The sequence below is a fragment of the Dipodomys ordii genome, unplaced genomic scaffold (genome assembly GCF_000151885.1).
Source record: "Dipodomys ordii isolate 6190 unplaced genomic scaffold, Dord_2.0 Scaffold192, whole genome shotgun sequence".
NCBI classification, from domain to species: domain Eukaryota; kingdom Metazoa; phylum Chordata; class Mammalia; order Rodentia; family Heteromyidae; genus Dipodomys; species Dipodomys ordii.
In genome coordinates this window covers 3,031,052-3,056,088 of record NW_012267408.1, presented here as the reverse complement: position 1 = coordinate 3,056,088, position 25,037 = coordinate 3,031,052, and the positions used below count along the sequence as shown (strand labels likewise).

The window sequence follows — 25,037 nt, the reverse complement described above, 5'->3', positions numbered from 1 at the left end:
GCCGTGCCTTGCGTCCAGCCGTCCTCCGGCCCCAGGCCTGAGCACCGCCTCCGAGCAGGGCGGGCGAGAAGGCAGCCGAGGCGGAGCTCATGGCTGCACTGAGGGCGTGGCGGGGTACCGGCTGGAGCCTCCGGGGGTGGCGGGGTGCCGGCTGGTGTCTCCCGGCCTGGCGGGATTTGGGGGGCTTTCTCTGGGGAAAGAGACCCTTGTTGACCCCTGACCTTAGGGCTCTGCTGACGTCAGGAACTCCTGCTCCGCGGGCCCGGTTGACTTGTGGGACTCCCAGTCTCCTGGCTCGGTTATCCGTGGGGGTCCCCGAACCACGGGCATGCCTGAGGTCTGGGATCCCGAATTCCTGGGCACGATGGACTACAGGGGTCCCAGATCCCCAGACCCAGGAGGTCTCGGAGACCCCTGGAGCTCGTCCGCGTGTGTGGCTGGCGGTGGCGCTGGGTGCTGGGGGGGCAGTGCTGCTGTTGCTGTGGGGCGGGGGGCGAGGTCCTCCATCTGTCCTGGCTGCGGTCCCTGCCCCGCCGCCCACCTCTCCTCGGAGCCAGTACAACTTCATCGCGGATGTGGTAGAGAAGACTGCACCTGCCGTGGTCTATATTGAGATCCTGGACCGGTAATGGTGGGGTGGACCAGGAGGTCTAGAAGCCACGGGCTGGAAGGCAGGTGAGTCGGAGGGAGTGGGCTTCCTCATATCATACTTCTCCCCATTGCAGGCACCCTTTCTCGGGCCGCGAAGTCCCTATCTCAAACGGCTCGGGATTCGTGGTAGCTTCGGATGGGCTGATCGTTACCAACGCCCATGTGGTTGCTGATCGGCGCCGGGTGCGAGTGAGGCTACGTAGTGGAGACACATATGAGGCTATGGTCACAGCTGTGGATCCCGTGGCAGACATTGCCACGTTGAGGATTCAGACCAAGGTAGGGGTCAAGGTACATCAGATCTGGTGGGAGCTGTTTACTTGCTTCCAGATCTAGGATGACACGTTTCTCTCCTACCCTCTCCCCCTTAGGAACCTCTCCCCACACTGCCACTGGGATGCTCAGCCGATGTCCGGCAAGGAGAGTTTGTTGTTGCTATGGGAAGCCCCTTTGCACTGCAGAACACGATCACATCTGGCATTGTCAGCTCCGCTCAGCGTCCAGCCAGAGACCTGGGACTCCCCCAAACCAACGTGGAATACATTCAGACTGATGCAGCTATTGATGTAAGTCCTGATATTATAGAAATGACAAGGTAGCTTGGGATAGGAGAGAGTCTGTGTGTTATGAGCACACACTGATATATAGTGAATGAACTTAGGTTCAGAGGTTGAGCACAAAAATGTGGCCACTCCACAGGCTAGGAAAACATGATTTGAAGAATGTGCCTACATTTGGATTGTGCCTCTGGGACTTAGAATTCCCTAATCTTTGTCATGTTTTCACCTTTGTCTTGTGTACAGTTTGGAAACTCTGGGGGTCCCCTGGTTAACTTGGTGAGTGTGATATTCTTCCAAGAATCCATACTCCAAGGTCAGTGTGGAGAGGGTGGGTTTTCCTCTACTCAAGGAAGTCTGGTCATTTCTGGTCATTTCAACTTCTAGTATCCAACCAGATCTCCCCAACAATCCCTACTACTCTTGTTTAGGTGTCCCTGTCTCCTACTGTCTGTTTGGGCTAGGGAACAGGGGGCTGTGTCCCTGCAGGATGGGGAGGTGATCGGTGTGAACACTATGAAGGTCACAGCTGGAATCTCCTTTGCCATCCCTTCTGATCGCCTTAGAGAATTTCTACTTCGAGGGGAAAAGAAAAGTGAGCCTGGCCTTGTGTGGGAAAGAGGTTTCTTTAAAATGGTGGATGGGAAAAAAGGGAGGGGTATTTATTGGGACTTTTAGGAGGGAGGGTGGGAAATAGGAGAAGGAAAGACATAGCTAGATGGAGCTCATTTGTCTCCCTTCTACAGACTCCTGGTTTGGAATCAGTGGATCCCAGCGCCGCTACATTGGGGTAATGATGCTGACTCTTACTCCCAGGTATGAATGTAAGGCATAGTGATATGTAAGACCACTAGTGTGATCAATGTTTCATAGTTGGCTCCTCTTTTGTCGGGCTTTGCTCTTAGTTATGTCATTATCTTAGAGCATGAGCTGCTACTATCACAAGAGCTTCTCTTACCTTGTTCCATCTGGTACTCAGTTCTATTCCATTCTGTTACTGCTTTGATTTAAAGCAGCACTAAAGGGTATTTTGTCTCTAAATTAGCCTAAACCTGGATTGTCACTTTTGTAGGAATACTCTAATTTCCTATTCCCATGTCCTTATCTATACTGATTTTGTTTTATATAGTTAATATCAAAACTATGCTCCTAGGCTGAGCTTAAGTTCTACTTCTTCATAAAGCTTCTCAGGATTTGAAAATGCTATTAGTGCTATTGACTTAGCACTGTGTATTATCTGGAGTTTGTTATCTCTATGTATCTATCCCACTAACTGCTAGAAGGCAGAAAGTGAGTTCCTTCAGACCTCTGATACCCAGTGTATGTCCTGGTCAAACATTTGTCATTGTGTTGATGAAGTGAACCCATAATGGGGAGAGCTCCTGAGTGTGGCTAATAGGGTGATCCGTGCCCTTTCAGCATTCTAGCTGAACTACAGCTACGAGAACCAAGTTTTCCAGATGTTCAGCATGGTGTACTCATTCATAAAGTCATCCTGGGCTCGCCAGCACACAGGTAAAAAGAGACTGCTCTTGAAGTGGGGTGGGGAAAAGTGCACGTGAACAGAGTTGTCCATTTCCTCTTTACTCTTTGCCCATCTCCGTAGGGCTGGTCTACGGCCTGGTGATGTGATCTTGGCTATTGGGGAACACCTGGTACAAAATGCTGAAGATGTGTATGAAGCTGTTCGGACTCAATCCCAGCTGGCAGTGCGGATCCGTCGGGGATCAGAAACCCTGACATTATATGTGACCCCTGAGGTCACAGAATGACTGGATTAACAAGTGTATGGGGCCCCTGCACTGATTTCCTTCCTGCCTTCCTAGCCTCGGTTCTGAGGGCACCTGGGCGGAGGAGTCAGTGAAACATTGGGGGCAGGTCCCTCCAACTCCAGTACCGACCCTAGGGTCCGAAGAATTGAACACTTTTTATATAAAATAAACTTATATCTAGTAACATGTTATCGTCAAAAGTTGAGGGCAGGAGCTGGATATTTTCCCCCACCAGAAGGCTAGAGGTAAAGCTGTATTTCCCCTGAACGTAGGAGAGCTACAAGGAACTGACCATCCTGACCTCTCTATTCAAGAAAATGAGCTGCTGCCACTTGTTGCTCGGGCAGTGATTCAGGTACTGATCTTTGTTGTGTGCTCTGCTCGGTGCTGGGCCTGGGTATACATTCCCCGTGCTCGGCCACAGATGCTGACAGCTGGCCTGGGAAGGTGGGCGATGGCAAAGTTCCGCATCCATAGTGTTCAGATGATACATGTGAAGGGCCTTCTGACTTCTGGCCTTCTGTGGTAAGCTCCTGAGGTAAAGGCAGCCTCAGACCCCTGCCATTGAGGGGAGGGGGGTAGTGGTGGTTTGCAGAGGAGGGTGGTGGCACTTAGACGATCTGATTACTGGTCTGGCCAGGATAGCGCTCAAACCTCCTGTTGGCCTCTTCACTGAAGGCATCACCTGCAGAGTGGATAGGTAGTATGTGTAGGTGGTACTCTGCACGGAGGTAGGAAGACAGACCTACTGTGGGGAGGGGTGAGTAGAAATGGAGAGGCTGAGATGTAGAGAAGTGGGTGAGAAGGCACAGAAACCACTTAGGGAAAGCATTTCCCTCTCATCCCCCAAAATCTTTTGGGTTGCCCCATCCCACTGAATACCAATGTGGCAGTTGTGCACCCAGATACGGTGTCCATCATATTTGCAGTTACATTTCATTGCGTTGTTGGTGAAGTCACTCTCTGCTACTTCGAAATTTGGGTTGATGACCACCTGTGAGTGATAAGGACCCCTTGACCCAACTATAATCAAATCCTGAGGTTTCTTTAAACCACCCTCCTCTTCCCCTATGCAATGGAAGCCCCAGATTCCAGGCACCTGGAGAATGTAGTTTCCTGGCTTCACATCTGTGATGTCAATCCATTGGCAGTCAATATCGTGCCTGTAGAGATCCCAGCAACCCACAGTGATGCCTTGCTCTCCAAAGTTGGCACATTCATACCTCTTGGAGACATCTGAAGAGATTGACATGTCAGTGACAGGAAAGGCTGTGCTTTGGAGATGCTGGAATCCACTCTAGGCCCCAACTCACCCTCCTGACATTCAGTGTCTTCTAGACAGAAACTAGCTTTGTGGCCCTCAGCCACCTTGGTGCCATTGGGGGTCAGGATATCATAGTGAGTGAAGATGTCCATACTGTGGTAATGCCTGTGGGAACAAGGACACTCCTGTTTTCCCTCTCCCCATCAGGCTTGCCCCAGCTCCTATGGCTCGCCCTTCTACCTGACCCCCTCCATCCTCTTACCCGTGACACTCATGCCACACCCAGGAGTGGCGACCAGCCTTGGGCCTAAAATCAGCTCGTCCCAAGTTGTGGATCTGAGAGGAGAATCGGAGTAGACGCCGGTGGCCATAAGGCCAGTTGGCCGAGCGGGCAGAGCTGGCCAGGCAGTTCTCTTCAGCAGCACAGTACAGCATGTGCAGGGGCCGGTCCTCAATGTAGGCTGTCTCCTGCACCAGGGCAGAGTGCAGCAGCAGATCTGAGGCAGCTGCATTAGAAAGGAAAGAGAATGATAGAAATCACTTCCGATGGAAGGGTAAGAGGGAGTGAGCCCATCCCTAGGGTGAGAAGGAATACCCTTCCTTCACAACCCTGTCTCCCTCCAAAGGGATGACCCAGAGACTTTCTTTGCTGGCTCGCAGTCCCCCACCCACCGTTCACTCACTCTCAGAACAGATGACTCCAGCTGTGAAGCGGGTGCCCGTCCTCTTGCAGGTGATGTGACTGCTGTGATGGGTGCACTGGTCCAGGGACAGCTCGGTCCCTGTGCAGCGCACTCCACTCATCACCACCTCAGTGATATTCCCTGAGTCCCAGTACCAGGTCTCCTGGGGACATATATGCAAATGTTTCTGTGAGACCCCCCACCATCTAGCCTCCTGGGACAAGGGACTAATTTCCCCAGTCCTTTTCCTCAAACAGGCTTTGGAGACAATAGCTTTGGCTTTCCTCTTCTCCTCCCTATTTACCTGCAGGCCGTGATTGGCATAGCCCAGACCAAGTTGCCTACAGGCCACCATGGCCTCCAGTGTTCCCCAGTCATCCCCACAGATGAGACCCCAGCGAAGATGTCCAGGTCCTCCTGTTCGCACCTCAACTCGCCCCTCATATCGGCTGCGGCCCCCACTAAGTCGGATCTGTAGTGATACAAAATAGAAGCACAGATAAGGGGTTTGGGGAGTAAGCGGTTGGGAATCTGTAGCAGGGATGTGGCTGAAGAGTGACAGAGAGGGATACAAGTGCTGGTGACAGGTGGGAGCTGTGGGATGGTGGGGTTGGGCAATGATCTAGGAGCCACCAGGCTGGAGGGTGGAGGCTGTGACCAGATAGAATGAGAGATAGAGGCTTTACCCAAGGTAAAGGACTGACCTTGGTCTCCACCCCAGTGTAGGGTAGGTTGCATCGGACACCAGCATCCTGGTTATGGGAACAGTCCTCAGCTGTAATGTTCTTGTAGGGACATTTCCAGAGGGAGGGCTCCTGGCCAGAACACCGAACTTCACTCAAGTGGATGGCACCCATGCCTAGGGTCAGAAGTGAAAGCTGGGGAGGTTGTAACTTCATTGGCCAGGGGACCCCTTCCTGAGGAATATAACCCCGGGAGTGTGAACCGTCTACTCATGCCTTCCCATCATCTGCCCACTCACCTTGCCCCATGCGAGCACCAGTCAGAGCCTCTCGAGCGGTGCCAAAGCCCAACTCCCGACACACGACACTGGCTGCCAGGAGGTCCCACTTGCGGTCACAGACTGTACCCCAGGTGCCAGCTTTTAGGACTTCTACCCTGCCCTCACCAGGATGGGCTCCACCCTTTAAACGTACATGGGCCTATAGAAGAAAGAGAGAGAGGTGCTCAAGAGAAGTGAACAGAAACGTCAGCCTCAGATGGCTAAGCAGACCAGGGAGATGAATGCCAGTTCGGTGGGAGGGAACGGTGCTGGCAGGTCTGTAGCCACCCCCTGGAAGATGCCTCTCTGCCCTTAAAGGTCAAGGCTGTGCTTAGCAAGGGGGTGGCCTGGTTTTTGGGTTTTTTTTTTTTTTGGTAGTGTGTGTGGGGGGGGAGGGTGTTCTTCACCTAGGGTAGAAAAGGTCACAGTCACTTTCTTGGGCTGGGCGTGTGTGTGTGTGTGTGTGTGTGTGTGTGTGTAGCTCAATGGTAAAACATTTGCCTAGCATATGTGAGGCCCTCACCACAAAACAACAAGAACATTCATAGGCTCACACACCTCTCCCTGAAGCTTCGACTGCGGTTGCTTCTTTTGGCCAGTAGATGCTGTGTAGAGAGGGCCAGGCACGCAGCTCACCACCACAGGGGCTCCCCCAGGGCACCTGGTGGTGTCATTGGCACGATAGAACTCCAAGGAACAGAGGGAGAGATGGGCTTCCGTGCCCACGCATGCCACCCCATGCAGACCAAAGAAGTGTTGCTGCCTCTGGGCCAGCAGCCTGGGAGGACAGGAGTAAGGTGTAGTAAGGTAAAACAGTTATTTTCCCACCTCCCTTCTACAACATGGGCTTGAACCGCTCAGGGCCTGAGTATCGTCTCTCAGCTTTTTTTTTTTTGGGTCCGGTCATGGGGCCTGAACTCTGGGCCTGGGCGCTGTCCCTCAGCTCTTCAGCTCAAGGCTAGCACTCTACCACTTGGGCCACAGCACCACTTCCAGCTTTTTTTTTTTCTTCTGATTATATGGTGCTGAGGAATCGAACCCAGGCCTCATGCATGCAAGGCAAGCGCTCTACCACTGAGCCACCTTCCCAGCCCCTCAGCTCTTTTTTTTTGCTCAAGACTAGCACTCTACTATTCGAGCCACAGCTCTACTTCTGACTTTTTGATGGTGAATTCGAAATAAGATTCTTACAACCTTTCCTGCCCAGACTGGCTTTGAACCATGTTTCTCCAATCTCAGCTTCCTGAGTAACTATGATTACAAGAGTGAGCCAGTGACACCCAACATCCTTAGCCTTCCATGACCTTGCATTCATTCTTCCCCTTCTGTGCTTCCCTGGGAGGGACGAAAGGATTGCTGAGTGTGTAGGCTGAAAGACTCCACAACCCAGATAGGAGGGTCCTTGGGGACCTTATGCAGCAGAACTGCCCTAGGGCAAGGACGGCTGGACCTAACTTGCCTAAAAGAAGCTTGTTCTCAGTGGTTTCATGCTTCAGGTCCTAAAAAACCCAAGACTAAAGCTTCTGTGAAAAACAAATGGGAAGCCAGGGCTGCCTAGCTTGAAGAGATGGTCAGGAGGGAGTGGCGGACATAAACAGGAAGCCTGAAAAGTCAGTGTGCTAACCCTTTTAGAATAACTAGACTAGAATAACCAAATGAGTCAAGATGTACAGAACGGAGGAAGTCTTAAATCTGAATGGTTTCTCAGAGGCCAAGGGACTTCTAGTCCAGAAACTGACAGTACAATGAGTGCAGCTGGTGGCGAGCACAGGAAGGATTTGTACTGGCATATGCAAGAAGGAAGACATCTCAATGTAGCACAGACAAAAGTTGGAGGAGCTACATAGCCAGAAAAGGAAGGTGGATGTGAATAAAACAAAATGGCAGAGACAACCTGGGGCCTGAGCCAAGCTGTAGATGTCTTTAATAAGGGAGTCCCTGCTTCTAGAATTTCAACATAATATTTTCCCACAGCTGTCTGAGCAAGAAAATAGAATTAAACAGAGATGTTAATGTTCGGAAATACTGTAGAGATGCTTGAGAGAAGTAAGGAAAGTGGCTTTTAAAAAAGATACTGATAGAGTTTCAGAAAGGTGTGTGGAGGAGAGAGGTGTACCCTCTTCTAGAACACCTGGAAGCAGATGAGGCTGGTGTTGGTTGAAAGGGCCTGTGAGGTTGATTTGGTGGTGGATTGCTGCAGTAAATTGCCCTTGGTATCAGAGGGAAAAAAATAACATAAACCATTGGCTAGGAAATTGCAAGAAGGAGGAAGTTTGTAATACAAAACAGGCTAGGGAAGCTTGAAGACTCTTCAGAATACCTTTGGAAGCTCAGAAGAAATGTATCGTGAAGATAGAAGAGGAGAGATCAGGTGCTCTTCTAAAGTCCTGTTCAACTGAAAATAAAAGTCAAAGAGGCCATTCCAGGAAAAAAACAATAAAAAATATATGCCTTAATGTAGGGACCAGGGAAGGCCAGAGTATGGCCTTGATGTATGAGCAATGATGACCCTAAGCTAGAAAGGCACTGAAAGAACATCCCCAAATGTCAAGTTGGTTTGTAGTGACTGGAGGGAGAAGCTGGTGGCCCAGAGGATCACTGGATAAACCTAGAACTTGCTGCAGAAAGGAGGGGACAGTTTCCTACAAAAGAATGCATATGCTGAAGAAGTTATCAGGGAGAAAGTTTTCATGTGCAAACTGCATTTAGAGATAAGTTAGAATAAAAGGGTCAGAAGTTAACTCAGGAAGAAAATTATGAAGCTGGGAGACTAAAAACCAAGCAAGAGAATCGGGAGCTGTGAATCTCATTCCATTCTTTGAAAGGTTCTAAAGGGGGATCCTGAATCTTAAGGTATCTCAAGTAAACTGGTAGCATTTATTAAAAACACAAACTAGGCCTGGGAAGGTGGCTCAGTGGTAGAGTGCTTGCCTTGCATGCATGAGGCCCTGGGTTCGATTCCTCAGTAGCACATAAGCAGAAAAAGCCCGAATAGGTACTGTGGCTCAAGTGGTAGAGTACTAGCCTTGAGCTGAAGAGCTGAGGGACAGCGCCCAGACCCAGAATTCAGGCCCCACAACCAACAGAAAAACAAAAAACCCCCCCAAAACCCACAAACTAAAGCCACAACCATCACCACCAACAAAAACCCCAAACAAATAGCCAAATAAAAGATAGGACAGAGACACTGATCCTTAGGAAAACTTAACCTCTTGGAGGAGAGGCAAGTACAGCATTTGAGGTAGAAAAGTGCTAGATTATCTTCTAGAATTCACTGGGAGAACTTAAGCATGTAGAAGAACAAAAACCCTATGAAAACATAGTTCCCTAGAGACCAACATAGCGCTGATCTCACTTCATATTGTGTAAATATCTGGGAGGTGGCTGTGAAAGCTGCTCCTCCTCCATCTTTTGGTCAGTTCTCTTGGTCAGAAAGGCCTCTATTGATCCCTCCCGGGCCACAGTCCCATTCTCCCCTCTGCTCCTTTACCTCTCCGGCCAACCCCAACTTTATTTACCTCTTGACTGGCACCCTACCCACTCGGGGTTTGGGTTTGACTTTAAACTTGGTGATTTGTCTGCAAAAAGAAAGACATTGCTGGAGGTAATCATTAGAGATTTGGCCCAGGAAAGACAGAAGATGATTTTCTCTGTTCCTTGGAAGGCCCTTCATGCAGAGTGTGGGAGGGGTAGAGTGAAGGGTGGCTGGATTTCCAGCACACACTGACTGCTGAACACTATGAAGATGTGTATATACAATACTTCAGCAACTCACGGTGCTCTCTGGATTCAGTAATACCCATGGTAATGGAATTAGAGAAATCCAGACCAAAGATAGGTGAGAAGGTCAAAGCAAAGTTCAAGGGAGGAGAGAAACTAAGAATGTGGGCAAACTAAGGGAAGTGAGGAGTTGGTAGGGAGGAGGAGGAATGCGGGTGGCTAAGGCTACTGTCCAGACTGTGTTAGGGAAATGTAAGGATGGAAGGCTTTTCCTCAACCATCCTACATTTCTTTCCCTTTGTGTTCCCCAGGATCAAGCTTGTCCATTCCCATGCCTGCCTCCCTCCCTCTCTCAGGAATGGCCATTTCCAACCACATTCCTGATCCATCAGCTTGGGTTATGGGATGGACATGGATAGGCTACCATCCATCCATCCACCTCCTGGGGCCTCAGTGGCAAGCAGGAGGTCCCGGGGCTTTTGCCCCATTACCTTCCAAGGGACTTGGGGCGTTTGGCTGAGGCTTTGGCTGCTCGCTTCCTCAACTTTCTGTGAGGATAAGACAATAGGAATCAGGATCAGTGTAGAAACAAGTGGAAAGTACTAGTGACAACAGGCAGGGTTTCTTTCTCAGCAGAGTTCCTGATGGCAGGATATGACATCATCACATATTCCCAAGGCCCTACTTTCAAGGCTGTTTGGCCTCAAGAATATAGGACCAGGTGGATGAGCAACAGTGGAGGCAGTAGGCTCAGAAGTGATCGTGTGCTAATGCCAGGACCTTGGAAAACTAGACTAAGGCAGATGAGGAATGAAGAATCCTAGGTCCAGGTGTTGGTGGTAAACCTCAGGGGGTAGCTAAAGGTGGGGATGTTAAAACTGCTCCAATTGCGCTACTGACCAGTCTGAAATACTGACCAGCTGAGGAATCGAACCCAGGGACTCTGGCATGCAAGGCAAGTGCTCTACCACTGAGCCACCTTCCCAGCCCCTCTAGTATTATTGTTCAGGGCTGAGGTTGCTGTACCAGGACTAAGGCTGGACATCTGAGAAGGTTCCAGATCTAAGCTCATGTCCTTTGGTCATTCAAAAGGTGAGCTCATCTTCCCAATTTACTTCTGGGGAATAAATCTTATTTCTTTTTAATTGGCTTAAATAATTGACTTGTTTCATTCGCCAAGAGATTTCCTTAGGTCTTAACTGAAACAGAAACCAGGCCTGTTTCTTCTCTCATTCGCTATTTAATTTTGAAGACTTTCATTACAGCTCTACTTTGTCCTATGCAACTTTGTACAGATGAATGCAGGTCTTATCAGTATGTTCTTATAGGCTTATTATCATCTTTGTTTGTTTTTTTTTTTTTGGGTCCGGTCATGGGGCCTGAACTCTGGGCCTGGGCGCTGTCCCTTAGCTCTTCAGCTCAAGGCTAGCGCTCTACCACTTGAGCCACAGTGCCACCTCCGGTTTTTTTCTTTTTGCTTATGTGGTGCTGAGGAATCGAACCCAGGGCCTCTGGCATGCAAGGCATGCGCTCTACCACTGAGCCACCTTCCCAGCCTCTTATTATCATCTTTGTTGTCCTTTTGTGACCATGTTCCTTCCTGTTATGCAGTTTCTCATTTTGACATGGTGTTCTGTGTCAAGAGATTTTAATGTATATACTTGAAGCAGGTCAGAAGCTGTTTGGCATTTCCTGTTTGGCATGCCCTAGCTTCTTCCTGTGGCTATGCTTTGTCAGTCTTTGTCAAAGCATACACTGTGGCCACAATTCCTGATAAAGATTCTACAACTTCCAGGTTCATTTTCTTTCTTTCTTTTTTTTTTTGGTTGGTCATGGGGCTTGAACTCTGGGCCTGGGTGCTGTCCCTGCGCTCTTCAGCTCAAGGCGAAGCACTCCACGGATTGAGCCACAGCGCTACTTCCCCAGGTTCCTTTTCTAAGGCATTGCTAGAATGTAGAACCATTCACCTATAACTATGGCACGAAACGTCTCCAAGGACCTTTTATTAAAAAATGTCTAAAATGAAATAAATCTGGCACCTTTTTGTTGACTGATAAACACATTTTCATTTTTGGAGTAATACTCAGAAGAGGTCACTGTTATTTAGAAATTTAAAAGTGCCTCATGAGTTAGGGATACATCTAAAATCCTGGGTTTAGCCTAGCACCAATGGCTTATGCCGATAATCCTAGCTATTCAGGAGGCTGAGATTTGAGGACTGTGATTCAAAGCCAGCCCAGGCAGGGAAGTCCATGAGACTTATCTCCAATTAACCACCAGAAAACGAGAAGTGAGCTGTGGCTCAAAGTGCTGGGTGTTAGCTTTGAGAAGAAAAGCTCAAGGACAGCACCTAGGCTCTGAGTTCAAGCCCCATGCCCAACAAAAAAACCCAAACACCCTGGGTACAATCTCTAGCAACACACACACACACATACATATATCACCAACCCCTTCACCATGACTCTAAGTTTAAAACTAAATAAAGTATATGTGTTTTTGTGTACATAGACTGGAACTTTTCATCTTATAAATATTGTATGTATAAATCACATAAGATATAAAGGAGTAAATGTTATTCACATTCTGTCCCCCCCTCCTTTTTTTTTGTCAGTCGTGGGGCCTGGACTCTGGGTCTGGGCGCTGTCCCTCAGCTCTTCAGCTCAAGGCTAGCGCTCTACCACTTGAGCCACAGTGCCTATTCGGGCTTTTTCTGCTTATGTGGTCCTGAGGAATCAAACCCAGGGCCTCATGAATGCAAGGCAAGCACTCCACCACTGAGCCACCTCCCCAGCCTCTCACATTCCCTTTTTATAATTAGTGCCATCATTTGTCTTTTGTGTGCATGTGTGTGTGTGTACATGCACGTGTGGGTAAGTACTAGGCCTGGAACTCAGGGCTTGGACATTGTCCCTTAGATTTTTTGCTCAAGGCTGCTGTTCTACCACTTGAACCACAACTCTTGAACCACCTTCTAATTGGTGACTAATTGAATATAAGAGATCTCACAGACTTTCTTGCCCAAGTAGGCTTTGAACCATGATCCTCAGATTTTAGCCTCCTGAGTAGCTAGGATTACTAGCACTGAGCTTGATATTTGTCTTGAATTACATTTCCTGATTCAGAGATGTGCCTTCTTTCCCCTACTGTGTTCCTTACTCTAAGCATCAAATGTAAAGACATACCTATACTTATAAACTTCTTCATATTCTTTCCAACAGTTCATCTTCTCTAAGACCACTCTCCACAGTTCTAAATTCTATCTCTTGCAATGCTTTTCTCTCAGACACAATGCTTCTTCTCAGACAAGTCCTTCAAAGCATGTGTAAAATTTCCTCTACAGATGTGCCTCTTCCCCTCACCCACAGCAAAATTCAAGTCTCCACTGTTTCTTTAACTCACTCCCTCTGATTCTCCATACCCATCACTCTGCTCTCACTTCTAAGTTGTAAACCCAGCACCCAGCTTCAGTTTTCATCTTAGGAACCTCTCTGAGCATGACTGCTGTCTTCATTTACACCCAGTCTTTTTTTTATTCCAGTGCCTTTTTAGTGTTTCTATTCAGATATCTCAACTCATCTAAAATGTAATGAAGTTTAAAAAAAATAAACATCATTATCTTGGCAAAATCCAAAACCTAGGGGGTCAACCTTGACTTTTCTTTCCTTTTACTTCCTAAATATCTCTCCAATCCATTCAGAGTTCTTCTCTGGAACAGTATCAGAAATGCAGTCAACATGATTATGTCATATCACAACCTTCCTCACTAGCTCTTCCCCACTCCCTGCCCCCGCATCCCGGGGATTTAACTCAGGGCCTGAGTCTCTTTGTACTCCAGGCTAGCACTCTACCACTTGAACCACAGCACCACTTCCAGCTTTTCTGAGTCGTTTTTTTGAAGATAAGAATCTCACAGGGACTTTTCTGTCTCAGGTGGCTTTGAACTTCGATCTTCAGATCTCAGCCTCACAGGTAGCGAGGGTTATAGGTGTGAGCCACCAGTGCCTAGTTTCCCCACTTTTTTTGAAAATGGGTTTCTTGTGTAGCCCAAGCTGGCCTAGAACTGTCAAGCTTTCTACTTCAGCCTTCTGAGTGCTGGGATTACAGGCATGACATACCACACCCAGCTTTATTAAAATACTTACATGGTTTCCTGTTACTTTGTGAAACTGAAAGCTAAACTCAGGGCCCCATGCTTCTCAGGCAACTTCTCTACACTTGAGCCATGCCCCAGCATGATTCCCATTGTAGTATGTCCTGCAATCTGCTGCCTGCTTACCTGTCTCATCATTCATTCATCTTTGTCTTCTCAGTACCTTACATAGAACTTGGCAAACAGGAAGAGTTCAATAAGAATATGACAAATTGATACTGGGCTAAAGAGTAATTTCTTTTTGTAGTACTAGGGATGGAATTTAGCACATTAGCCCTCTAGGCAAGAGCTCAACCATCTGAGTTATACCACCAGCTCTTTGGCTTCGTAGTTTCTTTTTGAGATAGGATCTTGCTAATTTTGCCTAAGCTGATCTCATATTTTGTGATCCTTCTGCCTCCACCTCCTGAGTAGCAAAGATTACAGGCATATACCAGCAGAAGAGTGACTTCTAAAATTGGGTGTGATAACTCACCTCTGTAACCCCAGCACTCAGGAAGCTGGGGCAGGAGGATTGAGAGTTTGGGACTAACCTGGGTTAATAGAGAAACTGTCTCAAGAGAAAAAGAAGAGTGATTTTGTGGAACCAGGGCTTGAACTTGGGACCTAATATTTGACAGGATGGTGTTCTACCTCTTGAGCCATACCTCCAACACTATGTTTTGCTCTTTTTTTTTTGTTTTTGGTCCGTCGTGGGGCCTGAACTCTGGGCCTGGGCACTGTCCCTCAGCTCTTCAGCTCAAGGCTAGTATTCTACCACTTGAGTCACAATACTACTGCTGACTTTTCTGCTTATGTGGTGCTGAGAAATCGAACCTAGAGCCTCATGCCTGCAAGGTAAACACTCTACCATTTTGCTCATTTTTTGGAGGAGGAGGAATCTAGTGAACTTTTCTTCTCAGGCTGTCCTTGAAATACTAACTTTTATATGTCAGCCTCCTGAGTAGCTAGGATTATAGGAGTAAAGTATTGGTATCTGGATGTGTTTTGTTTTGATTTTTTTTGAAACAGTATGTCACTAGGTAGCTCTGGCTGGCCTTGAACTCATTAGATAGGTTAAGTTGACCTTGAATTTGAGATCCTCTTGGCTCAGTCTCTTGAACAGTAGGATTACAGGACAGTGCCAACATGCCCAGCTTGGAAGGACTTCTTAAATATCACTGAACCTCTTAAAGCATCTGTTTCACTGTATAAAAGCAGTGAATGGTTCAAGTATCTACACAGCCTTTTCCTAAAATTCTACAATGTGTTCTAAACTAGAGCTACCAAAACATATTAAAAAATGGTAACGTATCAGGTTCTGATTTTCTTCCTTTTGTTCTTTCTTTTTTGCCAGTCCTGGGGTTTGAACTCAGGGCCTGGGCATTGTCCCTGAGCTTCTTTTGCCCAAGGTTAGTACTCTACTACTTGAGCCACAGCACCACTTCTGACTTCTTCTGTATATGTGGTACTGAGGAACTGAACCCAGGACTTATGCATGCTCAGCAAGTACTCTACCACTAAGCCACATTCTCAGCCCCTTGATTTTCTTATTCCCTAAATTTTACTTGCTTCTTTTACGAGACAATAGGTATAATTTTTCCCTGTAAGAAAAGCATAGTTTCTGGGTACTGGCAACAGGCTCACGCCTGTAATCCTAGCTGAGTAGGAGGTTGAGATTTGAGAATCTTGGTTCGAAGCTAGCTTAAGTAGCAAAGTCTGTGAGATTCTTAATAAACTACTCAGAAAAAGCCAGAAGCGGTGCTTTGGCTGAGTGGTACAGTGCTAGTCTTGAGCAAAAGAAGCTCAAGGACAGTGCCCAGGCTCTATGTTCAAGCCTCAAGACAGGAAGAAAGGAAGAAAGAAAGAAAGAAAGGAAGGAAGGAAGGAAGGAAGGAAGAAAGAAAGGGAGAAAGAAAGACAGTTGTCTAGAGCTATCTTGACCAACTTTCATAATTATATTACCTATGAGAATGCTCCCCCTGAATTGACTTGTAAAAGGTGGTCTAGAACACATTCTACCACTGAGCCTCAGAATCTCTCAATCTCTTTGCCCAAAAGAATGAGCTCTGTGCTTTAGTACACTTTCTTCCCCAGCTGTCAGATCCTAGATTCATTATGATATTCCAAATTCACAGCAAATATTCGTGCTCTAAAACATTATTTAAGAATGGAGCTGGGTGCCAGTGGCTCATGCCTGTAATCCTAGCTACTCAGGAGGCTGAGATCTGAAGACTGCAGTTCAAAGCCAGCCCAGGCAGGAAAGTCCATGAGCCTCTTATCTCCAATAAACCACCAGCAAATCAGAAGTAGCACTTGGATCAAGTGGTACAGTATTCTTGAGCTCAAATGCTCAGGGATAGTGCCCAAGGCCCAGAGTTCAAGCCCCATGACAGACAAAAAAAAAAAAAAAGGATGGGTATACTTAGAGACAATTATTGAGTCTCTAACTTCCCAAGCATGACCTATCCATAAAGCTGTCCATAGTAACTTGAAGCCTAGAGATGCCTGTCTGCCTGGCTTTTTTATTTCTTCCTTCCTTCTTTCCTTCCTTTCCTTCTTCCTCTTCCTCTGGCTTCCTTCCCCCGCCCCCCTCTTTGTACTTGATCAAATTCAGGATCTTATATATACTAGGTGAGTACTTTGCCACCGAGGTACATCTTCAGCCCCCTCCCCTTTTTTGAGATACAGTCTATGTAGCCTAGGCTACATAGACTTGATCCTCCTGCTTCAGCTTCCTGATTGCTGGGAGTCCAGTCATGTGATGCCAAGCCTGACATGAAAATGATCTATTCTCTGCTTTTATTTCATTCAGGTCGTTCTTCCATTATTTTAAAGTACATATGTTCTACTCTTGTTTAATACATTCTTCTCATTATTATCTCTGTCAGGGTCAGCAATGAACTTCACACTGATAAATCTAGTGTTCCTTTCCAGCCCTGGTGTTTTTTAGATCAGTTGGCTGCACTGGTTCTGTAAGTTACTCTCTCCTTCTCTAAGCTCTTTATGTGGATTCCATGTCACCACACTCTTCTGGTTTATACGCGCACACCCATCACTGCCACTGCTGGGGCTTGAACTAGTGTCTGGGTGCTTTTCCTTAGCTTTTTGTTTCAAGGCTTGTGTTCTTCCACTTGAGCTATCACTATACTTCTGGCTTTGTGTGTGTGTGTCACACGTGCTTTGGTCCTGGGACTTGAACTCATTGCTTGGGCACTGTCCCTAAGCTGTTTTTCTCAAGACTAGCTCTCTACCACTTAAGCCACAGCTCCATTTCTGGCTTTTTTTTTTTTTTGAGTAGTTAATTGGAGACTGGAGTCTTATCAATTTTCCTGCCTGGGCTGCTTTCAAGCCATGATCCATAGATCTCAACCTCCTGAGTAGCTAGGATTACAGGTTTGAGTCACTGGTGCCCAGCTTACTTCTGGCTTTTTGGTGATTAAATGGAGATGAGTCCCATAGACTTTCTTGCTCAAGCTGACTTTGAACTGTGATCCTTAGATTTCAGCCTTCTGAGTAGCTAGGATTATATATATGAATCATCAGTGCCTGGTTTTACCCAGCCTTTCTGTTTCTACTTTTGCTTCTATAGTTCATTAACAAAGAAGTCAAAGTAATAGGTTAAAAATGGAAGTCAAGTGTCACACCTCTATCTAAAAACCCTTCAATGGCTCCTTATTTTACAGGGCAAAATCCATAGTTCCTGAATGGCTCTACTTAATCTAGTTTGTTTCTTTTCCTTATGCTACCCTATACTCCCTTTCCTACCATTTTTCCTTTGTTCACTCTGGCCTAGTCACAAATGTTTCCTGGTGAACAATAACAATGTCTTCTTACCATTCTCATCCCAGAATTTTTTTCAGTTAAATGTCTCTTCCTGGAAATGCTTGTCTAGATAGATGTCTGTAGACTTGATGCCTTCTCTGTTTTTAGGATTGCAGTCCCACTCTCTCTGCTTCACCCCTTCCCAGCTTTATTTTTATCCATTGCACTCTTTACCTTTATCTTTACATTTCAAAATTTAACTTATTTCTTGGTTTTTTTTTGGGGGGGGTCCGTCATGGGGCCTGAACTCTGGGCCTGGGCACTGTCCTTCAGAGGCTCTTCAGCTCAAGGCTAGTGATCTACCACTTGAGCCACAGCACCACGTCCGGCTTTTTTCTTTTTGCTTATGTGGTGCTGAGGAATCAAACCCAGGGCCTCAGGCATGCAAGGCAAGCGCTCTACCACTGAGCCACCTTCTCAGCCCCTAACTTATTTCCTGATTCTCCTCTTTTTTCTACATTTTGTTTTGGAGATCGGGGTCTTTGCTCAGGGGCAGGCCCTGAAGTATAGAAGCTCCTGCCTCTGCCTCCCAAGTAGTTGGGATTAAAGAACATCACACCTGGTTTGTATTGACTTTCAAAAAGAAGGGGGAGGGCTGGGAATGTAGCTTAATGGTGGAGTGCTTGCCTAGCATGCACAGAGCCTGGGTTTAAGTCCTCAGTACCACAACACAGAAAAAGCAGGAAGTGATGCTGTGTCTCAAGTGGTAGAGTGCTAATCTTAAGCAAAAGAAGCTCAGGGACAGTGCCCAGGACTGACAATAAAAAAAGGAAAGAGAGAGAAGAAAAAAAAGATCCTTCAGTGTATAGAGAAGTAACATTCAAGAATAAGTTATTATACAGTATGTTCACAAATAAAAAATAAATTAATTAATTAAAAAAAGAATAAGTTATTAGAAAGTCTAGGCAGTTAGGAGAAACATGGTGAACTCAGAGACCTACAAAGATTTTTAATAAAGATACACTCAACCACTAGGATATCCCTTTGTAACAGGTATACTAAATATGAAAGTTGGAGATAGAGATGACTAGAACAAAGTATATCTACATTGTTAGCAAAGACTATCAAAATCACCCATGACTTTATGATAGATAAGATAGTGAAATAATAGTTACACCATTGTAGGGTTCTATTTTTTTCTCAATTCTTATTGGGGGGAAACCCAACAAAACCTTTCCAAATAATTAGAGGTTTGTCTGGGAAGGTGGCTCAGTGGTAAAGCGCTTGCCTTGCATGCATGAGGCCCTGGGTTTGATTTCTCAGCACCACATAAGCAGAAAAAATGAGCCGGAAGTGGCGCTGTGGCTTAAGTGGTAGAGTGCTAGCCTTGAGCTGAAGAGCTGAGGGACAGCGCCCAGGCCCAGAGTTCAGGCCCCACAACTGGACCCCCCCAAAAAAAAAATAAAAAAAATAATCAGAGGTTTGGGATAAATCTAGAGGCAATTTTTGCAATGAAAGATTTTTTTTTTTGCTTTACGTATTTTAGCAATGATTTAAAAAAAAAAAACACAATTATTAGATGAAGCCAGAAGGCATAGCTATCAGTCTGTCCACCAGAGAGGCTGGGAGGGATGACAGATGAAAAATCATGTCAGGACTCAAGATTATCTCAGAAGATCATCCTATCTTTTTACTGGTTTTTTAATGATATATCCAAAGGGATTTAACAGGGTAAACTCAATGTATATTTAGGCTCCAAAAGACTTCCTTTTCAATATTAAGGATAAAGGAAGAACTGAGTTGGATTTAGGTGATGGCAAGTTCAACAGAGCAGCTTAATGCTCCATTAACAAAAAAGCCATCCTACTGGAGACATGCTTTAATCAAAGATGAACATTTCTGCCCTGCCTGGCTGAGACCACATCTGAAACAGTATGTGCTGTGGACTCATCTAGATGTCAAGAGGCCTTTCAACACGACTGACCTAAGGCACAGCTGAATCAAATGAGCATTTTTGTCCTGAAAGATGGAAGATTATAGAGAGACTGGTGGAACACTTTCCAAATACTGGCATGGCTCCCCAGGGCTGTCTCTCAAAATGACAAAATTAGATGTTCCAGGGAAGGAGGAGGCTGAAAGCCCAAAGCCACTCACTCACCCGGGTGATTTGTTACCCTGGAAGCCAGCGCATACACCAGACTCTAGGGCAGGTGGAGGGGGTTACGCCCCTGGGAGAACCCCCTGCACCCCACCTCACCCCCACTCTGAGTCCCAGGGGTCGGTGCTCCCAGACTCCCTGCAGTGGGCAAACTGCCAGTGGTGCGCGGTTTCTCTGGGGCTCAGGAGTTTCCCCGGGATGCATCTGGTGGTGGGGACATGCTAGTCAACCATGATCCCTTAGATCCGGGCAGCCAGGCCCTGAGCTGGACCCGCCCGGGCGCCACCTCGCCCCAGGGAGGCGGGGCCGGGCTGACCTCAAACTCGAGAGAGGGGTGGGGAGGAAGAGGGGGCTCCCCAAGGCCCGCTGCGCCCTCACTGACCTCAACCTTGCGAAGGGGAGGGGGCTCTTGCTTGCCGGGCCCAAAATCTGTCTGCTGGCCGCACAGAAGCAAGACCATTGACCCTCCTGCCCCCCACGATCGCGAACTCACTGTGTCCACTGCAGGTCTTCCCGGCCCCGCGGATTTCCCCGTGCTGCCCAGTGTCACGACAGCGTCCTTGTTATTCCCTGTTCCAGCCTCCTCCCCCCTCCCCCCGCCCCACCCCTCACCTGTAGAAGGCCGTGTTGACCCTCTTCTCACCGGGGAAGCCCAGCATCCCGCAGACCACGTGGCTGTTGTGGGCGCTCCAGCCTTTGTCACACACTTGAGACCAGCCATCAGGAAGCTTGATTTCAACCAGCCCCTCAGTCACGGGCAGGGGGCGCCTGCCCCACCCAACAGCCGGGCGAAGTCGGACCTCCTCCACTTGCAGGTGATGCTCTACCTGGGCATGGGACCACAAGCCGGGAAAGGAATCTCAGTAGGACTTCTCACATGTCCTGCCATCCTTCGGGAGCCATGATTGAGGTCATGGTCAAGGGTGCCTAAGGGCTTTGAGGGAGACCTGACCCTGCCTGGAATAGGGGGGAACTCCACAAGGAAGTGGCTCTGGAAGAGGAGAAAGTAAGAAGGGAATGTTCCGGAATAGGTGAAGAGAAGGAGAACATAGACCAGGGCTGAGGGTGGAGAGGCTCAGACCAGGCTTTATCACTTAAGTGCTAATGCTAAAACAACAACAATAACAAACAAAACCCACTTGGATTCTGCAGTACCTCTATAGCTCTATTCTATGCTCTCCCTCTTTCAATCCAAACTATCCTACTGGGGACTATGGGAGCCTCTTCCTTCTGATATCTCCTGTAACTATATATAGTCACATTGCCACACCATAGCCTTCTCTGGCCCTGTGTGTGTGTGTGTGTGTGTGTGTGTATACACTTCAGACCTCGATAACATTGGAGTCTGAGAAGCCAGGGAGGCGCTGGTCCTTGCAGATGACCCCTGCGTCCTCATCATGGGTACAATCACTGTTGCCCCAGCCCCGAGAGGTGCATTCTGCCACACTCTGTTCAGTCCCACTGCAGCTCAGGTTGTCCAGCCAGATTCGGCCTGTGGAGGGAAGGTGAAAAGATGGAGACATTTGGGAAGTAAGGATGGTAAGGATGGGGTGATGGGATGCTGGAGAAAGGAAACATGATAGCTTTATACCTCACTGTGAGAATGATCCTGATTTTTTTTCTGTTGAGAAAAGGGGGAAGATACAGGATAGTACCCACCTGAGTGAAAGAGGAAAGGAGGCATAACATTTATGTATGATTGGAGCTAATCTGGGGATGCTCAAGAATTTATTAGGATTAATACAAAGCCAAGAATCAACAATGAAGTTCTGATCAGTCCTGATCCATCAATAGTTACATGAATGCTTCTTAATAGTGTAGCTTATCGGTCAAACTGATCCTTTGACCTCAGCTTCACATTCTCCCACACAGGACATTCTTTTTTTTTTTTTTGCCGGTCATGGGGCCTGAACTCTGGGCCTGGGCACTGCCCCTCAGCTCTTCAGCTCAAGGCTAGTGCTCTACCACTGGAGCTACAGCGCCACTTCTGGCTTTTTCTGCTTATGTGGTGCTGAGGAATCCAACCCAGGGCCTCAGGCATGCGAGGCAAGCGCTCTACCACTGAGCCACCTTCCCAGCCCAGGACATTCTTACCCTGCTTGTGCTGCCATGTAGTCCCTTGTTTTCTCTGTGTGGACCACATGCATATTCCTGACTTCTCAGATGAGTGCTGCCTCAAAGGTAACTGCCACAGCAAATGTGCAGAGACCTCTTATTCATATTTTAACAGGACTTACACTCCTGCCCGGCAGACCCAACAGCCATCAGAAAATCCTCATTCATCTTTATGACTTTCTCCAAGTCTGATTCAGCCCTTTGATGCCATCCAGAAAATAATCCTAGGCCGTATGAATGTCCTTCCCATATTTGAAGACGACCATTATGTAAATGTTACCCAAGGCTTTTTTTTTTTTTGGCAATACTAGGTTTTAAACTGGGGGTGGAGGGTGGGGGCTCATATTACGGGGCGGGCCCTCTACCACCAGGCATTACATACACTCCTGGCCTCTCCAAGGCCTTTTGATTCTACACCAGATTCTTGGTTTCTTCAGCTATTTCTCTTGAAACTTGGCTTTTGGCTCTTTCACATCTGGGCCGCTCTTCCCTGAAAGCATTTCTATTTTCTACAGTTGTTCTCAAAATGTAGCATCTACAAGTAACACTTCATTCCAGAGGTGGCTGTAAATTAGTGGGAATTGGGGGATTAGCTGCAGATTGCATTTATTTTGGTCTTTCAAGCTCACTGCTGGCCCATACAGTGCCAGTGCCTCCAGGCCTTAATGAGAATTGTTCCTAAACAGTACCCTACTCACCCCCACCCTTGTTACAAATGTTTCCCCCTCCCTCTTTCCCTCCCTCCTTCCCTCCCTCCCTCCTTGGTATATAACAATGCTTAAAAGACCCCCCCCCCATTCTTCCTTTGTGTTGATACTAGGGTTTGAACTTAGCACCTTGTGTTCCTGGCTTGGTTGGCTTTTTCACTCAAGGCTGGTACCTACCATTTGAACCATACTTCTATTTTTGGCTTTTTGCTGGTTAATTGGAAGTAAGGTTCTCAGAGTCTTTTCTGCCTGTGCTGGCTTTGAACCTCGATTCTCAGATCTCAACCTTCTGAATAGCTAGGATTATAGGTGTAAGCCACTAGTGCCTGGCTAAGAGATTTCTTTTAATTAGCATACATTAATTGTACAAGATGAGTTTCACTGTGACATTTCCACACATGTATACAATGTATCTCAATGGTTTGCTTGTTAGTTTTAGTTCAGGCTTGTAGCTTGATTTTGTCTGCAGCATTTGTGATCCCTTCTGATTGGGGGACATCCAGACATTTTCCTGCTCTCAGCTTCCCATGAAATCAACAGTACTTTCATCATGCATGGACCACTTGTCTCTAAGCTTCCCTTGTAGAATTCTACTTTTGCAACAGAAAGCAACTCATAGATCATCGATAGCCATTGCGCACAAGGCATACCTGAGGCCCACAGAAAGCTCTCAGTAGCTTACGGCCACAGAGCTCTCCAGGTAACTGTATTAGTTGGTTTACTTGATATGGGTTGTCTTTCTGCACTTTGACCATACTTAGATATTACCCAAGCTATGCCTAGAACATTGCTCACCTGTTCCAGGGCCATATTTGGCACTGTGGGTCCAGCCCGTAGCCTCTGTGAAACCCAGCTCTCGGCAGAGGACATGGGCAGCCTGCAGTGTGAAGTCATCATCGCAGATAGTGCCCCATTCACCAGCTCTCTGTATCTCCACGCGGCCCTCATAGGGCTTCCTGGGGAAGCCAGCCAGCCGGAACCTTAGCCCTTGGCTTCCTGCCTTCTTCTCTGTGACAGTGGAAGGTGATGGAGACCCCAAGCTCAAACTGCACAGCAGGCACGGCAGCAGCCCCCATGGGCTCCACTGCCAGACAGTGATGGGCTGCATGGCAAGGGAGGCCTGGAAGGAAGAGAGGGAAGGAGACAGGAGGGGGAGAGAGGAAAAGAGAGGACAGGGTGGGGGGGGAGGAAGAGCAGGAGAGGGAGGAGGAGGAGGAGAAGGGAGCCTCCAGGTTCAAGAGATAAGGAGAGAGGGACATACACTAAATGAGGGCTGACAGAGTCACAACCTTAGAGACCCAGGTTGGGGGTGCGGGAGGGAGTCTTTCCTTCCCTTCTGTAAATAATGCGACTTCTATAATTAGTTTTTACATTCCACAGTGTCCTTCTCTAGTTCTGTCATCATCATCTACATTTACCCCCATCACCAATCTGAGGGATCTGAGATTAAAATAGCAAAGTTAGAGACTGAGAAGCTGAAATGGTCAAGATAGAGAACCGGCACATAGAAAGGAAGATCCAGACGGACAGGATGTGCCGAAGGAGACTGTGGGAATGGAGGAAAACAGAAAGAAACGTGCTGAAGAAGAAGAAGAAGGTGGTGGAGAGACAACAAGCACTCAGTGTCCCAGAATGAGGGAGAGGCGCAGAAAACACCGGGACAGGAGAGGAAGGGACAAGAGCCCAGGAGCAGCTTCCAGAGCCATGACCAGATGACTCCATTCAGCCACAGAGATGCAGATAAGCTGTACTGCTTGTAGAGAGAGGCAGGAGAAGAGAGCCTACAAGATCCTTAGATCTCAGATCCTTTGAATGAGATTTCTAGCAGATTCCTATATGGGCCCAGTGCACATGGAGAATCCTCAGCACACCTTTCCCAACACATTAGCTCCCTGATGCCCTGAAGGGTCAAGGGGGCCAGGACCATCCGACTCCATTCTCTAGAGCGTTTAGGGTGCGGTTATCCAAGCTTCCTGCCAACACAACTGCCCGCTGTCACCCGGCAACCCAGTGGCCAGAGCTGGTTACAGTTCTCAGCCAAGGCCTTCTCTGTCCAGGGCTGAGAGCAGCCCCTCTACAGCCAGCCCTCCCCCCCCCCCAATACTTCCCCTATCCCAGACAAACGGCTCAAAAGACAGCTTTGTTCTGGGGCACATTTTGCCTCGGGGGCCCAGCAGAGCCCCCCCCCCAGCATTAGGACCCTCCCAGCCGCCCTATATGGAAGCCCCATGCAGCCCCCATTCCAAGTATCTGCTTCTGCCGACCCTCCTGGGATCTCACTCCTCTCGGACGATACGAAAACTCGGTTTGGTTGGCTTCCCTCCGACCCCAGCTCACTCACACCATCCCTTGTTTTTGGTCCCTCCACCATCCTCTGGTCCCTCTACCATCCTCTTCATCCCAACTCCCCTTCCTGCAGGCCCCTCAGCGCGACGACTCCCCTACCTTTGGCAGGGCCCTAGAGGCTGGGAGAAGAGTCCTGGTCCTGGAGATTAGTTTTAGTGATTCCAAAA

General features: G+C 47.7%; 2 protein-coding genes across 5 annotated transcripts; one reads left to right on the top strand and one right to left on the bottom strand.

The window, feature by feature from the left end:
• Htra2 (HtrA serine peptidase 2) lies at positions 1–3,166 on the top strand. Its single transcript, XM_013034632.1, has 8 exons — positions 1–625; positions 726–930; positions 1,023–1,217; positions 1,455–1,487; positions 1,698–1,803; positions 1,955–2,024; positions 2,628–2,723; positions 2,815–3,166. The coding sequence occupies exons 1-8, from the start codon at positions 90–92 to the stop codon at positions 2,978–2,980; spliced, it is 1,407 nt and encodes a 468-aa protein (XP_012890086.1). The 5' UTR covers positions 1–89; the 3' UTR covers positions 2,981–3,166.
• On the bottom strand, positions 3,117–25,037 carry Loxl3 (lysyl oxidase-like 3). 4 transcript variants are annotated; one of them, XM_013034628.1, is made up of 14 exons: positions 24,970–25,037; positions 23,320–23,644; positions 21,031–21,194; positions 20,315–20,529; positions 6,489–6,708; positions 5,910–6,090; positions 5,632–5,786; positions 5,232–5,399; positions 4,928–5,090; positions 4,507–4,750; positions 4,294–4,409; positions 4,080–4,216; positions 3,863–3,974; positions 3,117–3,665 (listed from the first exon to the last, which is right to left on the bottom strand). In XM_013034628.1, exons 2-14 carry the CDS (start codon positions 23,630–23,632, stop codon positions 3,592–3,594), a joined length of 2,262 nt encoding a protein of 753 aa, XP_012890082.1. In that variant the 5' UTR covers positions 23,633–23,644; positions 24,970–25,037; the 3' UTR covers positions 3,117–3,591. The 4 variants fall into 4 exon arrangements, with proteins under 4 accessions (XP_012890082.1, XP_012890081.1, XP_012890083.1 ...); XM_013034627.1 differs by having other exon boundaries at positions 3,119–3,665; positions 23,320–23,750; positions 24,866–25,037; XM_013034629.1 differs by lacking the exons at positions 21,031–21,194; positions 24,970–25,037 and having other exon boundaries at positions 3,119–3,665; positions 23,320–23,420.

Coding starts and splice junctions, on each gene's coding strand:
- Htra2 (XM_013034632.1), top strand. CDS start 90: ATGGCTGCACTGAGGGCGTGGCGGGGTACCGGCTGGAGCCTCCGGGGG. Junction 1,488..1,697: donor GGGGTCCCCTGGTTAACTTG/GTGAGTGTGATA, acceptor GTGTCCCTGCAG/GATGGGGAGGTGATCGGTGT. Junction 1,804..1,954: donor ACTTCGAGGGGAAAAGAAAA/GTGAGCCTGGCC, acceptor TCCCTTCTACAG/ACTCCTGGTTTGGAATCAGT.
- Loxl3 (XM_013034627.1), bottom strand. Junction 21,195..23,319: donor CAAATATGGCCCTGGAACAG/GTGAGCAATGTT, acceptor TTCCCTCCACAG/GCCGAATCTGGCTGGACAAC. Junction 5,091..5,231: donor ATGCCAATCACGGCCTGCAG/GTAAATAGGGAG, acceptor ATATGTCCCCAG/GAGACCTGGTACTGGGACTC.